This window comes from Patella vulgata, chromosome 6, assembly GCF_932274485.2.
Source record: "Patella vulgata chromosome 6, xgPatVulg1.2, whole genome shotgun sequence".
Lineage (NCBI taxonomy): Eukaryota > Metazoa > Mollusca > Gastropoda > Patellidae > Patella > Patella vulgata.
The window spans coordinates 379516-392492 of record NC_065884.2 but is presented as its reverse complement, the minus strand read 5'-3'; the positions used below and the strand labels follow the sequence as shown (position 1 = coordinate 392492).

General features: G+C 40.6%; 1 protein-coding gene across 1 annotated transcript; it reads right to left on the bottom strand.

The window, feature by feature from the left end:
- Nucleotides 1–4051: 4051 nt before the first annotated feature.
- LOC130013114 (uncharacterized) lies at nt 4052–9149 on the bottom strand (the record flags this gene model as incomplete). The annotated part of the gene is made up of 3 exons (XM_056101659.1): nt 4052–4420; nt 4682–5081; nt 9058–9149. Coding segments are annotated over 3 exons (861 nt in total), but the record flags the coding sequence as incomplete, so codon positions are not given.
- Between the last annotated feature and the right edge of the window lie 3828 nt (nt 9150–12977).

Sequence of the window (12977 nt, the reverse complement as noted above, 5' to 3'; positions counted from 1 at the left end):
ATAATAATAATAATAAATTGATATCTGGCAACGTGAAGTTGGCACGTTATTCGGGATTCGGTATTCGCCAATAACGAATAACGAATAACGAGCCAGCACGTTATTCGGGATTCGCCACTAAAACAGACCGACCTACCTTGCATCCGACCATTTCCTCGCTACCCCTGACCGTAGGGGTAAGGGTACGTTGGGTGACCGACTGACAAGGAGACGACTGTTTGTCGAGCGAATAGGGTGCTAACTGGTTTGTTATAGTGCACGGGGCAGTCCTCTCATGAACTCACCTGTTTTAGTGGCGAATCCCGAATCCCGAATAACGAGCCAGCACGTTATTCGGGATTCGGGATTCGCCACTGAAACAGAACGACCTACGTTGCATCCGACCATTTCCTCTCTACACCCGGGGGGGGGGGGTGGATGTCCGAATGGTTAAGCACGTGCGCGCTGTATCATTAAGCCTGTCATTGTGTCAACTGGCGTGGTTTCGAATCCCCGGTTGTACATGACAAGTAGTAGGGTCGCCTGTCCAACCTCGTGGGTTTTCTCCGGGTCCTCCGGTTTCCTCCCGCTCCTTGAACTAACCTGTTTTATTGCCGAATTCGGGATTCGCCACTAAAACAGAACGTCCTACGTTGCATCCGACCATTTCCTCTCTACCCCCCCGGGGGGGGGGGATTTCCGAATGGTTAAGCACGTGCGCGCTGTATCATTAAGCATGTCATTGAGTCAACTGGTGTTGTTTTCGAAACCCCGGTTGTACGTGACAAGGAGTAGGGTCGCATGTCCAACCTCGTGGGTTTTCTCCGGGTCCTCCGGTTTCCTCCAACTGCTAAAATCCCTACGCGCAAGCGAATTATTGAAATAAAATTAAAACTATATTTTAGTCTCGAAATGACCTAGTTTGTGTCGAGTAGACGTTAAACCCAATTTTTTTTTTCTCTCTCTCTCTCTCTTTACCCCCGACCGTAGGGGGTAAATGAACGTTGGGTGACCGACTAACAAGGAGACGACCGTTTGTTGAGCGAATAGGATGTTGGCTGGTTTGTTGGCGTGCACGGGGCAGTCATCTCCAGTAATCACCTGTTGTTATGCCGAATCCCGAATAACGAGCCAGCACGTTATTCGGGATTCGCCAATAACGAATAACCAATAACGAGCCAGCACGTTATTCGGGATTCGGGATTCGCCACTAAAACAGACCGACCTACCTTGCATCCGACCATTTCCCCGCTACCCCTGACCGTATGGGTAAGGGTATGTTGGGTGACCGACAAACAAGGAGACGACCGTTTGTCGATCGAATAGGGTGCTAACTGGTTTGTTAGAGTGCACGGGGCAGTCCTCTCATGAACTAACCTGTTTTATTGCCGAATCCGGAATCCCGAATAACGTCACCAAACATAACCTTACCCCTACGGTCAGGGGTAGCGAGGATATGGTCGGATGCAAACTAGGTCGGTCTGTTTTAGTGGCGAATCCCGAATAACGAATAACGTGCTGGCTCGTTATTCGTTATTCGTTATTGGCGAATCCCGAATAACGTCCTGGCTCGTTATTCGGGATTCGGGATTCGGCAATACAACAGGTGATTGCTGGAGATAACTGCCCCGTGCACGGCAACAAACCATCCAACACCCTATTCGCTCAACAAACGGTCGTCTCCTTGTTAGTCGGTCACCCAACGTTCATTTACCCCCTACGGTCGGGGGTAAAGAGAGAGAGAGAGAGAGAGAGAGAGAAAAAAATTGGGTTTAACGTCTACTCGACACAAACTAGGTCATTTCGAGACTAAAATATAGTTTTAATTTTATTTCAATAATTCGCTTCCGCGTAGGATCTTTAGCAGTGGGAGGAAACCGGAGGACCTGGAGAAAACCCACGAGGTTGGACATGCGACCCTACTCCTTGTCACGTACAACCGGGGTTTCGAAAACAACACCAGTTGACTCAATGACATGCTTAATGATACAGCGCGCACGTGCTTAACCATTCGAAAATCCCCCCCGGGGGGGTAGAGAGGAAATGGTCGGATGCAACGTAGGACGTTCTGTTTTAGTGGCGAATCCCGAATTCGGCAATAAAACAGGTTAGTTCAAGGAGCGGGAGGAAACGGTCAGGGGTAGCGAGGAAATGGTCGGATGCAAGGTAGGTCGGTCTGTTTTAGTGGCGAATCCCGAATAACGTGCTGGCTCGTTATTCGTTATTCGTTATTGGCGAATCCCGAATAACGAGCCAGCACGGTATTCGGGATTCGCGAATCCCGAATCCCGAATAACGTGCCAACTTCACGTTGCCTTGATATCTTATCCTGAAAACTTATAATACGGAAGTAGACCTGGCGGTCATCTTAAATGTACATGCTAATAAAATGCTGTTGTTCATTGTTTATGATTGAATCATCTTTCTTCACCAATATATTCCATAAATACTTGAAGAAGAAAAAAATCAGAAATGGGCAAAGGGAACTCGGAAAATGCATTTTAGGTAATTTGGTGGACATTTTGGATTTGTGACCGCCATATTGGATTTGAGACGAATTTCAGTCGGGCCTAGAAGCTTATTTCAAATATTACGGTCTAAGATAGATGGATGATATCACGACTGATCAATCAAGACTACCTTCGATTACCTTTACACGATCAGTCACTTCCAGTCGTGCGAGAGTACTCCCGGTAATGCTATCAGTATAGGATGTTAACTAAAGAAGACCTGATCGAGGGGGTTTTTGATCGGAGACGGGGGCGGGTATTTGATCGGTGACAGGTCATATACTCCCCGGTCAAATACCCCCCCGGTCATATACCCCCGCTGTCATATACTCCCCAGTCATATACCCCCGCGGTCATATACCCCCCTGTCAAATTCCCCCTTGACTATTTACCCCCTGATCAATTACCCCTCGACCAGGTTGTCTTTAGAACAGGTTAACATCCTATACTGATAGAATTACGCATTACCGGGAGGTACTTTGACCGGGGGCGGGAGTATTTTGGCGGGGGTATTTGACCGGGGGATATTTTGTCCAGGGGGTATTTGACCGGTGGGTATTTGACCGAAGGGGTATATGACCGGGGGGTATATAACCGGGGGGGGGGGGGGGTATAATACTCTTAACACTTTACAGGCGAACGCTTCTCGACACACTAAGATGTACAACTCATCAGCCACCATAGACAGGCGAATTCGGTAGAGCGATCAACCAAGATCACCCAGAATTTAGTGCAAGATTCCTTGCTATTTCCAACTGAAGCTTGTGAGAAAGCTGTATCTCTCAGTGTGACTGTGAACCTCCCCATTTACGACAGACTGACTACCCAAGGCCAACACGGAATTTGGAATTATTACCATACCATTCCTTGTGATTTCTTTATTACCTACCCCATTATTGTATTCAATTTTGGTAAGTAACGCGAGTTATCCATTTGCTGTGCAAAGGGAGTTCGCCTACCGATGCCAAAATTACTATTCGAAAACAAAATGGGAGTAACATACGACAATTTTCTCTTTTTTATAATTGTATAGAAAAGAAAATTATGCACATACAGCTACAATGCCTCTAACTTTAAATACAATTACAATATACAACTTATTATTTCCCTATGGCATAATAAAACAAATACAACTTAAAATACATGCTAGTTTAGTTATTATTGTGTAGAAAAAACAATACAAAAATACAAATTATCCTGACCGATAACATGACTCTAACTTTAAATAAAATTATAGCATACACCTTATTATTTCTCTATGGCATAAACAAATACAACTTAAAATACATGCTAGTTTAGTTATTATTGTGTAGGAAAGACAATACAAAAATACAAATTATCCTGACCGATAACATGAATTTAACTTGAAATAAAATTATAGCATACACCTTATTATATCTCTATGGCATAAACAAATACAACTTAAAATACATGCCAGTTGTTATTGTGTAGAAAAAACAATACAAAAATACAAATTATCCTGACCGATAACATGACTCTAACTTTAAATAAAGTTATCATTTACTTAATAACATGATCCCGGCTGTTATAGATGTATGAATTTAAGCAATTGTCATTTTAATGCTCTCTTTGTTTTCTAAAATGTTCTCCCATTCGCTTCGAAAATCGGGGAAACTTAAATATGTTGACGGGAGCTCGAGTGAAGGTCCACATGTATGGATAGTTGGTATACGTTGACAGCCATGCCGAACGACAAAGCTCACTAGTATTTGATCTACGCAAATAACATCGGACCCAGTTAACAACCTTAATAGTCTCTTTAGTTGCCTCGAATCTCTTCCTCTAGTAAACCTTTTAAGAAACTCAAAAGATGTACTTTCTTCTTTACACAAAGGGGTAGCGTTGAAGAGTTTGATGACCTTTTGAACAGTTGTCTTCAAGCTATCATAAATGTTTAAAATCGAGTCAATGTCGGGAAGAAGGACACGAAGTCCACTACTGCAAACGGCCTTCATGGAATCTAATGCATATTTTGGTTCCTGTATAATCACTCTATGTGCCACTTGCAAGATAAAAGCATTTAATTCATCCTTGTGTGGTATAGCATGAGACTGAAATCGGTCCAAGAGGTCCAGAAGTTCATCTCTATCATAATCGCCCCCCTTTATAGTTTCACACGGGACGTCTTTTTCTGTGTTAGATAAGAAAAGGAAAAATGAATCTTTCAGAACTGAAGGTGTTAAATGTTCCTCTCCGAGTATTAAAGCTATGGAAAATGCTGGAGCCAAATTAATTGGAAAATACTTATGGTCTATAAAACCCTTGAGTAATATCCTGCCAATGGCACCCCATTCCTCTTGGGAATATTCATTGACTAAAATGGGGACCCGGTAAGTCTCTCCGTCGGTATTCTTTTGATAGAAAGAATCCCAGAACCCGGCATAAGCATCTCTAGACACCCCATCTGAGTCTTGCCCTAACTCATTGACAAAAGAAATATTTAAAATTAAATGTAGAATATCTTGATTTTTAAAAATTCCGATCAATTCATTTTGCAATATTGTTCGATGCAAAGTTATGTTCATACAGTTTGCATCTGCTAAACCTGCCTGTTGAAGTTGGTAGTTGTGGTGATTGATTCTAGTTTGATCCTGGCTAATTCTTCTAGGCTGTTCTCGATCGGTAGATGAACTGGATACGTTACGATGACTTGTATCCTGTATATGTTCTTGAAAAGGATTGGTACTGTTTTCGGGTTGTAGTTGAGTGTCGATATTTCCAGATTGTTGGTAACTGGTGCTGTGACTCTGAGTGTCAAGTATACTGATTGGCTGCTGTGGTATATCAGAACCCATCATGGCCTGTTGCAAAATGTCAAAAGATGGCGTTTGAATATCATTATAGACATACCTGTCCAAAAATTCTGTTGGTTCAAGATCGCTGCCCGTATCGTCTTCATGCGATGTATTTGTTGCTTCACTGTCTGGTTTCAATGTTCGGACTTTCTTCACCTGAGAAGTTAAATCTGGTAATGTATTTTCATCATCAATGGCTTTCGTAACCATGTAAAACCTCAGAGCTTTTAGCTTTGTTGTTTGACTAATATGATGTAGTGTTATGGTCAAATCTAATTTCGTATGTGTTTGGTCAGTAATGTAGAAACTGAAGTCTTTAGCATGACCCTTTTTTGATATTTCGTTCGGAAAAAACAATTGCTTGGCCTGAACAAGTAACTCGGTAAGCGAACTATCTAACTGCATATCAAATGTTCTGGTTCCACCACCATTTGGAGATCTAACTTGTTTCAATCCATTTGCACCATATTCATGTAACCAACCCAATTCTATTTTCCTTCGTCCTTTTATCGCATTCTTGTTTCCCTCTTGTGGTGTTGATCGTCTTCCATGTTCGCTCCGGCTTCCTTGTAACCTGGAGACTAATCTCCCTCTTAAACTCCGCTTTCTGTCATTGATCTGTCCGGGTGTATATTGTTTGGCAAATAATGTTACAGCTAAACAGTCTCCATATTTTGGTAAATATTTCTGCAGTTGATCGATTTCAATTTTAGCCAGAACTTGTTCATCTATCTAGAATACGAAAAGATTAGCCTAAGTATATTAGTTGTTTCACAAATATCGTGAATGGTAAAATACAATCCAAGCAGATAAAAATGCAGTTGTGACATTAGACCCCCCCCCACCCGGTGTCGGCTATCGCTCTTACCCATGACACCCACATCCTGAAGCGTCTCCCAGGACACAATCTTTGGAGGTCCCCTACCTACCCGCTAAGTTATTCTGTTCAGGGACAGATATGCAAGCTCGCATCAATCTGACATAAACATACATACATGCGTAAACATAGAATTATTGGATTCGTTGCAACATTTTTGTATCGCTGTAATGAGAAAATAACTTTATAGTCGAGTGATAGACAAATTGGCTGTTAACCTATGAAATCTGTCCATCCCGACAGATAGTCTCGACAATGCCGACAGATAGTCCCGACAATGTCGACAGATTGTCCCGACAAACACCCGACAAAAACCAGCTTGGAGGAGGGCCCCCCCCCCGGGCTGTATGCCTATGGCCATTGGCCAACGGCCTGCTCCACTGACATAGGGAAGCCGGATTGGAAAATCCCGATGATTTTTCTGCAATTTATTTTTTTTGCAAAACTTTTGGCACACATCGACCCATTTCGCCTCTCGGTGTTCTGTCACTGCATCTGTTCATTACACATAACTGGCCACGACGCACCCCCTCTCCTTGTCGGGGCCATGCCCCTACCTCGTAACCCACTATGCCTAGAATGTCCAAACTATGACATTATGTTACAGATAATATATGTTAATCCGTACATCCTGATCTATATTGACTTTTAAGTAAAAATACGGCAAGAATGCAGGCAGACATAATGGAACACATCGAGATTTTCGAATAATTATTTAATCACAGGTCTATTTTGCCTGGTAAATATCCAAAAAGGTAAAAAAAAGTCTTACGCTTACCCCGTCATCTTTCATTTTCTCTATTAATTCAGAATCATCATTTCTACTTTTCAAAAAGTTTTCCATGTCTACCTTCAAAAATAGAAAAAAAAAACATACACATTTATATTTCATTTAAAATGACAAGAATCGTTAATGAACACTCCAATATTAATTTGAAGGTTCAAAATGATATGGTGGATGTAATAAGGTTATGGTGGAACAATACAAATTCCGTATACCATAGTATCTTCGAAATTGTTATCTTTAATAAATTATGATCCAAATAATTCTCATTATGGCGTTTGAACTGTTGACCAAATTGAACAAAAAACAATAATGATAGGTCTATTATAAATCAAACTCGAAAAATAAGTATTTGATTAATATTTATCGTGGTTTTCAATGAAGTTTGTATTTGTATGATATTGTATGTTTTGTCGTAATATGTTGCTCTCATAGTATCAGGGGTGTTTTGGTAAATTTGGAAGTAGGGGGGCCCGAAGTGGGCGTGGCAGTCGACTATCATAGCCCAGTAGGCAAGGGTTCAGGGACGCCTAGGCCCCGGAAGCTAGACAATTTAGATTCACTATCATTCTAAGAATGATCTTAATTTGTGCAATTTTTACTGAAAAGTAAGAAAAAGTTGTTCTCATAAAACAGTTATTTTCCCGCCATTTATTGTAAATTTAATCGGTAATATACATCAACATTTCAGCTGAAAATGTTAATAAAGATAGCCTTGCGAAGCGAGGTGACATATGCCCACCAGCAGCTTTAATAGTGTCACATTAGTGTGTACAAGGTATGCGTCCTTTAGTCCATTCACATTGTGATTACTCTACAGGCAACAATTCTCCAAGAAAGAAAATTATACGACGGCAATCTACGATCACATTACACTGCCCAAGGAAGCAATTTTTGATAGGGGGTTAAAACATAAAGAAGGTGTGTTACCTGCACCAACAGTCTCCGATGGTGCCGCAGGCGCAAAGCAACTGGAGGAATACCTTGGGACCTCCCATAGAAAATTTTGACATTTCAGGTCCTACATATGGCATTTCGTGCATTTTCAGGTCATTTCAACAACAGTCAAAAGTCTGTCCAAGTTGAAAAAGTAAATATGAGCCCCCCCCACCCAGGGACCCCCGGGGTTTGGCCTTTTCAATAACTAGGGTGGCCGAGCCCCCCTGCCCCCCCCCCCGGAAAACACCCCTGCATAGTATTATTAGCGAGGTAGATGGATTAGAGTTAGAGGGGTGGATTCGTAACCTTGTAACCTATAGGTTGCGGGTTCGAGCCCCGAAACTGGCAAAGTCCATTCCTGTGTCCTTGAATAAGACACATAGGCCTAATCCCTATTATCTTTCAACTAGCAAAATCCAGTGATTTGCTGTACCAAAAAATTCCATATGGAACAGCTATTTGTTTATCGTGCAGAATAGAGCTATCGATTAAATATGGCGTCCGCTGTTGGTACACGCTTCGAAGTTTGAAACTTCTAAAACTTTTCAGATGTATATTTACTGTTGTTAAATTTATTTGCTTTTCTTTAAAAACTGTATGAACATAACTTTGCATCGAACAATATTGCAAAATGAATTGATCGGAATTTTTAAAAATCAAGATATTCTACATTTAATTTTAAATATTTCTTTTGTCAATGAGTTAGGGCAAGACTCAGATGGGGTGTCTAGAGATGCTTATGCCGGGTTCTGGGATTCTTTCTATCAAATGTCAAAAGATGGCGTTTGAATATCATTATAGACATACCTGTCCAAAAATTCTGTTGGTTCAAGATCGCTGCCCGTATCGTCTTCATGCGATGTATTTGTTGCTTCACTGTCTGGTTTCAATGTTCGGACTTTCTTCACCTGAGAAGATAAATCTGGTAATGTATTTTCATCATCAATGGCTTTCGTAACCATGTAAAACCTCAGAGCTTTTAGCTTTGTTGTTTGACTAATATGATGTAGTGTTATGGTCAAATCTAATTTCGTATGTGTTTGGTCAGTAATGTAGAAACTGAAGTCTTTAGCATGACCCTTTTTTGATATTTCGTTCGGAAAAAACAATTGCTTGGCCTGAACAAGTAACTCGGTAAGCGAACTATCTAACTGCATATCAAATGTTCTGGTTCCACCACCATTTGGAGATCTAACTTGTTTCAATCCATTTGCACCATATTCATGTAACCAACCCAATTCTATTTTCCTTCGTCCTTTTATCGCATTCTTGTTTCCCTCTTGTGGTGTTGATCGTCTTCCATGTTCGCTCCGGCTTCCTTGTAACCTGGAGACTAATCTCCCTCTTAAACTCCGCTTTCTGTCATTGATCTGTCCGGGTGTATATTGTTTGGCAAATAATGTTACAGCTAAACAGTCTCCATATTTTGGTAAATATTTCTGCAGTTGATCGATTTCAATTTTAGCCAGAACTTGTTCATCTATCTAGAATACGAAAAGATTAGCCTAAGTATATTAGTTGTTTCACAAATATCGTGAATGGTAAAATACAATCCAAGCAGATAAAAATGCAGTTGTGACATTAGACCCCCCCCCCCCCACCCGGTGTCGGCTATCGCTCTTACCCATGACACCCACATCCTGAAGCGTCTCCCAGGACACAATCTTTGGAGGTCCCCTACCTACCCGCTAAGTTATTCTGTTCAGGGACAGATATGCAAGCTCGCATCAATCTGACATAAACATACATACATGCGTAAACATAGAATTATTGGATTCGTTGCAACATTTTTGTATCGCTGTAATGAGAAAATAACTTTATAGTCGAGTGATAGACAAATTGGCTGTTAACCTATGAAATCTGTCCATCCCGACAGATAGTCTCGACAATGCCGACAGATAGTCCCGACAATGTCGACAGATTGTCCCGACAAACACCCGACAAAAACCAGCTTGGAGGAGGCCCCCCCCCCCCCCCGGGCCGTATGCCTATGGCCATTGGCCAACGGCCTGCTCCACTGACATAGGGAAGCCGGATTGGAAAATCCCGATGATTTTTCTGCAATTTATTTTTTTTGCAAAACTTTTGGCACACATCGACCCATTTCGCCTCTCGGTGTTCTGTCACTGCATCTGTTCATAACACATAACTTGCCACGACGCACCCCCTCTCCTTGTCGGGGCCATGCCCCTACCTCGTAACCCACTATGCCTAGAATGTCCAAAGTATGACATTATGTTACAGATAATATATGTTAATCCGTACATCCTGATCTATATTGACTTTTAAGTAAAAATACGGCAAGAATGCAGGCAGACATAATGGAACACATCGAGATTTTCGAATAATTATTTAATCACAGGTCTATTTTGCCTGGTAAATATCCAAAAAGGTAAAAAAAAGTCTTACGCTTACCCCGTCATCTTTCATTTTCTCTATTAATTCAGAATCATCATTTCTACTTTTCAAAAAGTTTTCCATGTCTACCTTCAAAAATAGAAAAAAAAACATACACATTTATATTTCATTTAAAATGACAAGAATCGTTAATAAACACTCCAATATTAATTTGAAGGTTCAAAATGATATGGTGGATGTAATAAGGTTATGGTGGAACAATACAAATTCCGTATACCATAGTATCTTCGACATTGTTATCTTTAATAAATTATGATCCAAATAATTCTCATTATGACGTTTGAACTGTTGACCAAATTGAACAAAAAACAATAATGATAGGTCTATTATAAATCAAACTCGAAAAATAAGTATTTGATTAATATTTATCGTGGTTTTCAATGAAGTTTGTATTTGTATGATATTGTATGTTTTGTCGTAATATGTTGCTCTCATAGTATCAGGGGTGTTTTGGTAAATTTGGAAGTAGGGGGGCCCGAAGTGGGCGTGGCAGTCGACTATCACAGCCCAGTAGGCAAGGGTTCAGGGACGCCTAGGCCCCGGAAGCTCTGAAAGTGAGAAAGCTCGTATATGCGATCTGGGCTATTTTGAGCAAGACAATTTAGATTCACTATCATTCTAAGAATGATCTTAATTTGTGCAATTTTTACTGAAAAGTAAGAAAAAGTTGTTCTCATAAAACAGTTATTTTCCCGCCATTTATTGTAAATTTAATCGGTAATATACATCAACATTTCAGCTGAAAATGTTAATAAAGATAGCCTTGCGAAGCGAGGTGACATATGCCCACCAGCAGCTTTGATAGTGTCATATTAGTGTGTACAAGGTATGCGTCCTTTAGTCCATTCACATTGTGATTACTCTACAGGCAACAATTCTCCAAGAAAGAAAATTATACGACGGCAATCTACGATCACATTACACTGCCCAAGGAAGCAATTTTTGATAGGGGGTTAAAACATAAAGAAGGTGTGTTACCTGCACCAACAGTCTCCGATGGTGCCGCAGGCGCAAAGCAACTGGAGGAATACCTTGGGACCTCCCATAGAAAATTTTGACATTTCAGGTCCTACATATGGCATTTCGTGCATTTTCAGGTCATTTCAACAACAGTCAAAAGTCTGTCCAAGTTGAAAAAGTAAATATGAGCCCCCCCCACCCAGGGACCCCCGGGGTTTGGCCTTTTCAATAACTAGGGTGGCCGAGCCCCCCTGCCCCCCCCCAGGAAAACACCCCTGCATAGTATTATTAGCGAGGTAGATGGATTAGAGTTAGAGGGGTGGATTCGTAACCTTGTAACCTATAGGTTGCGGGTTCGAGCCCCGAAACTGGCAAAGTCCATTCCTGTGTCCTTGAATAAGACACATAGGCCTAATCCCTATTATCTTTCAACTAGCAAAATCCAGTGATTTGCTGTACCAAAAAATTCCATATGGAACAGCTATTTGTTTATCGTGCAGAATAGAGCTATCGATTAAATATGGCGTCCGCTGTTGGTACACGCTTCGAAGTTTGAAACTTCTAAAACTTTTCAGATGTATATTTACTGTTGTTAAATTTATTTGCTTTTCTTTAAGAATGTTCATGATGGAAAGATAAAATCGTTACAGGGTCTGTGATTTACTGACACCATAAATCCCGTATTGGGTCACCAACATGCACTGTAACTTATATTATTCCAGTCTATCCAGCTGTAATTGGGTACCCATAAAATGTCTGGAACAAATATATTGGGTAATGCTTGTAGGTATATTCTCCCATGGGATGAGATTGAGTGCAGCTATACTGCTTCGCAGAATAAACGTTATTATAGGGAGGGTTCCAGATAATTTATGGAGGATAAAACTGCTTAATGTTGTGTAAAGCGTTACTAAAAGTCCTCAAAAACGTCTAAATTAGCAATGTTAATTAATTTTAAGCTAACTTGTGCGTTTTAAAAAAAAAAATAGTCAGCTAGGTCTAAATGCTCGACCAAGGTATTTTCAACGGCAAGAAGAATGTGCGCCTAGAAGAACACGAGTAAACATAACCACGGCTTTCAGCTAGACTCGATTAAAACTCTTCTATATGAAGTTTACAAATAGTGTATTATAGTCACGTTTAATTTGTCACTAATGTCTACAGTAATCAGCCCTGGATGCTTATCTGGGCACGTGTTCGGTTAAGCGATTTTCGTGCTCATGTTAAAACCACACAAAGTTGATAGTTGACAATTTCCGACAAGGTATTTACAATATTTTTCTATAGTTTGGCGTTTAATTTGCATACTTTAACGGACTTTTTTTTGAGACTCAGATATATCTGGGACTGGTACTTTAATTCAATAATCGACCAAACAATATGAATGTCAGAAAGAAGAATATTGTTTAGCTATATGTGTACGTTATAATGTGCTGTTGGTTAACTGGTTACTAGTCACTCTTCAACAAAGGCACTGGCACCGGTTTAGAGAATGATGTCAACGATAGGTAAAATACCAAATATTGATTCAAAATGCTTATAATGTTAATAATAATAATAATAATAATAATAATCTCGTCATTTTACAAGGGTAGCAAATTTGGCCTGAGGCCTGTTTTGAATTAGGCCCTTGGCGCATATCGTGGGAATGTTTCGATCATTATTGCAGGAGGAAACCGAAGAACTCGGGTGAA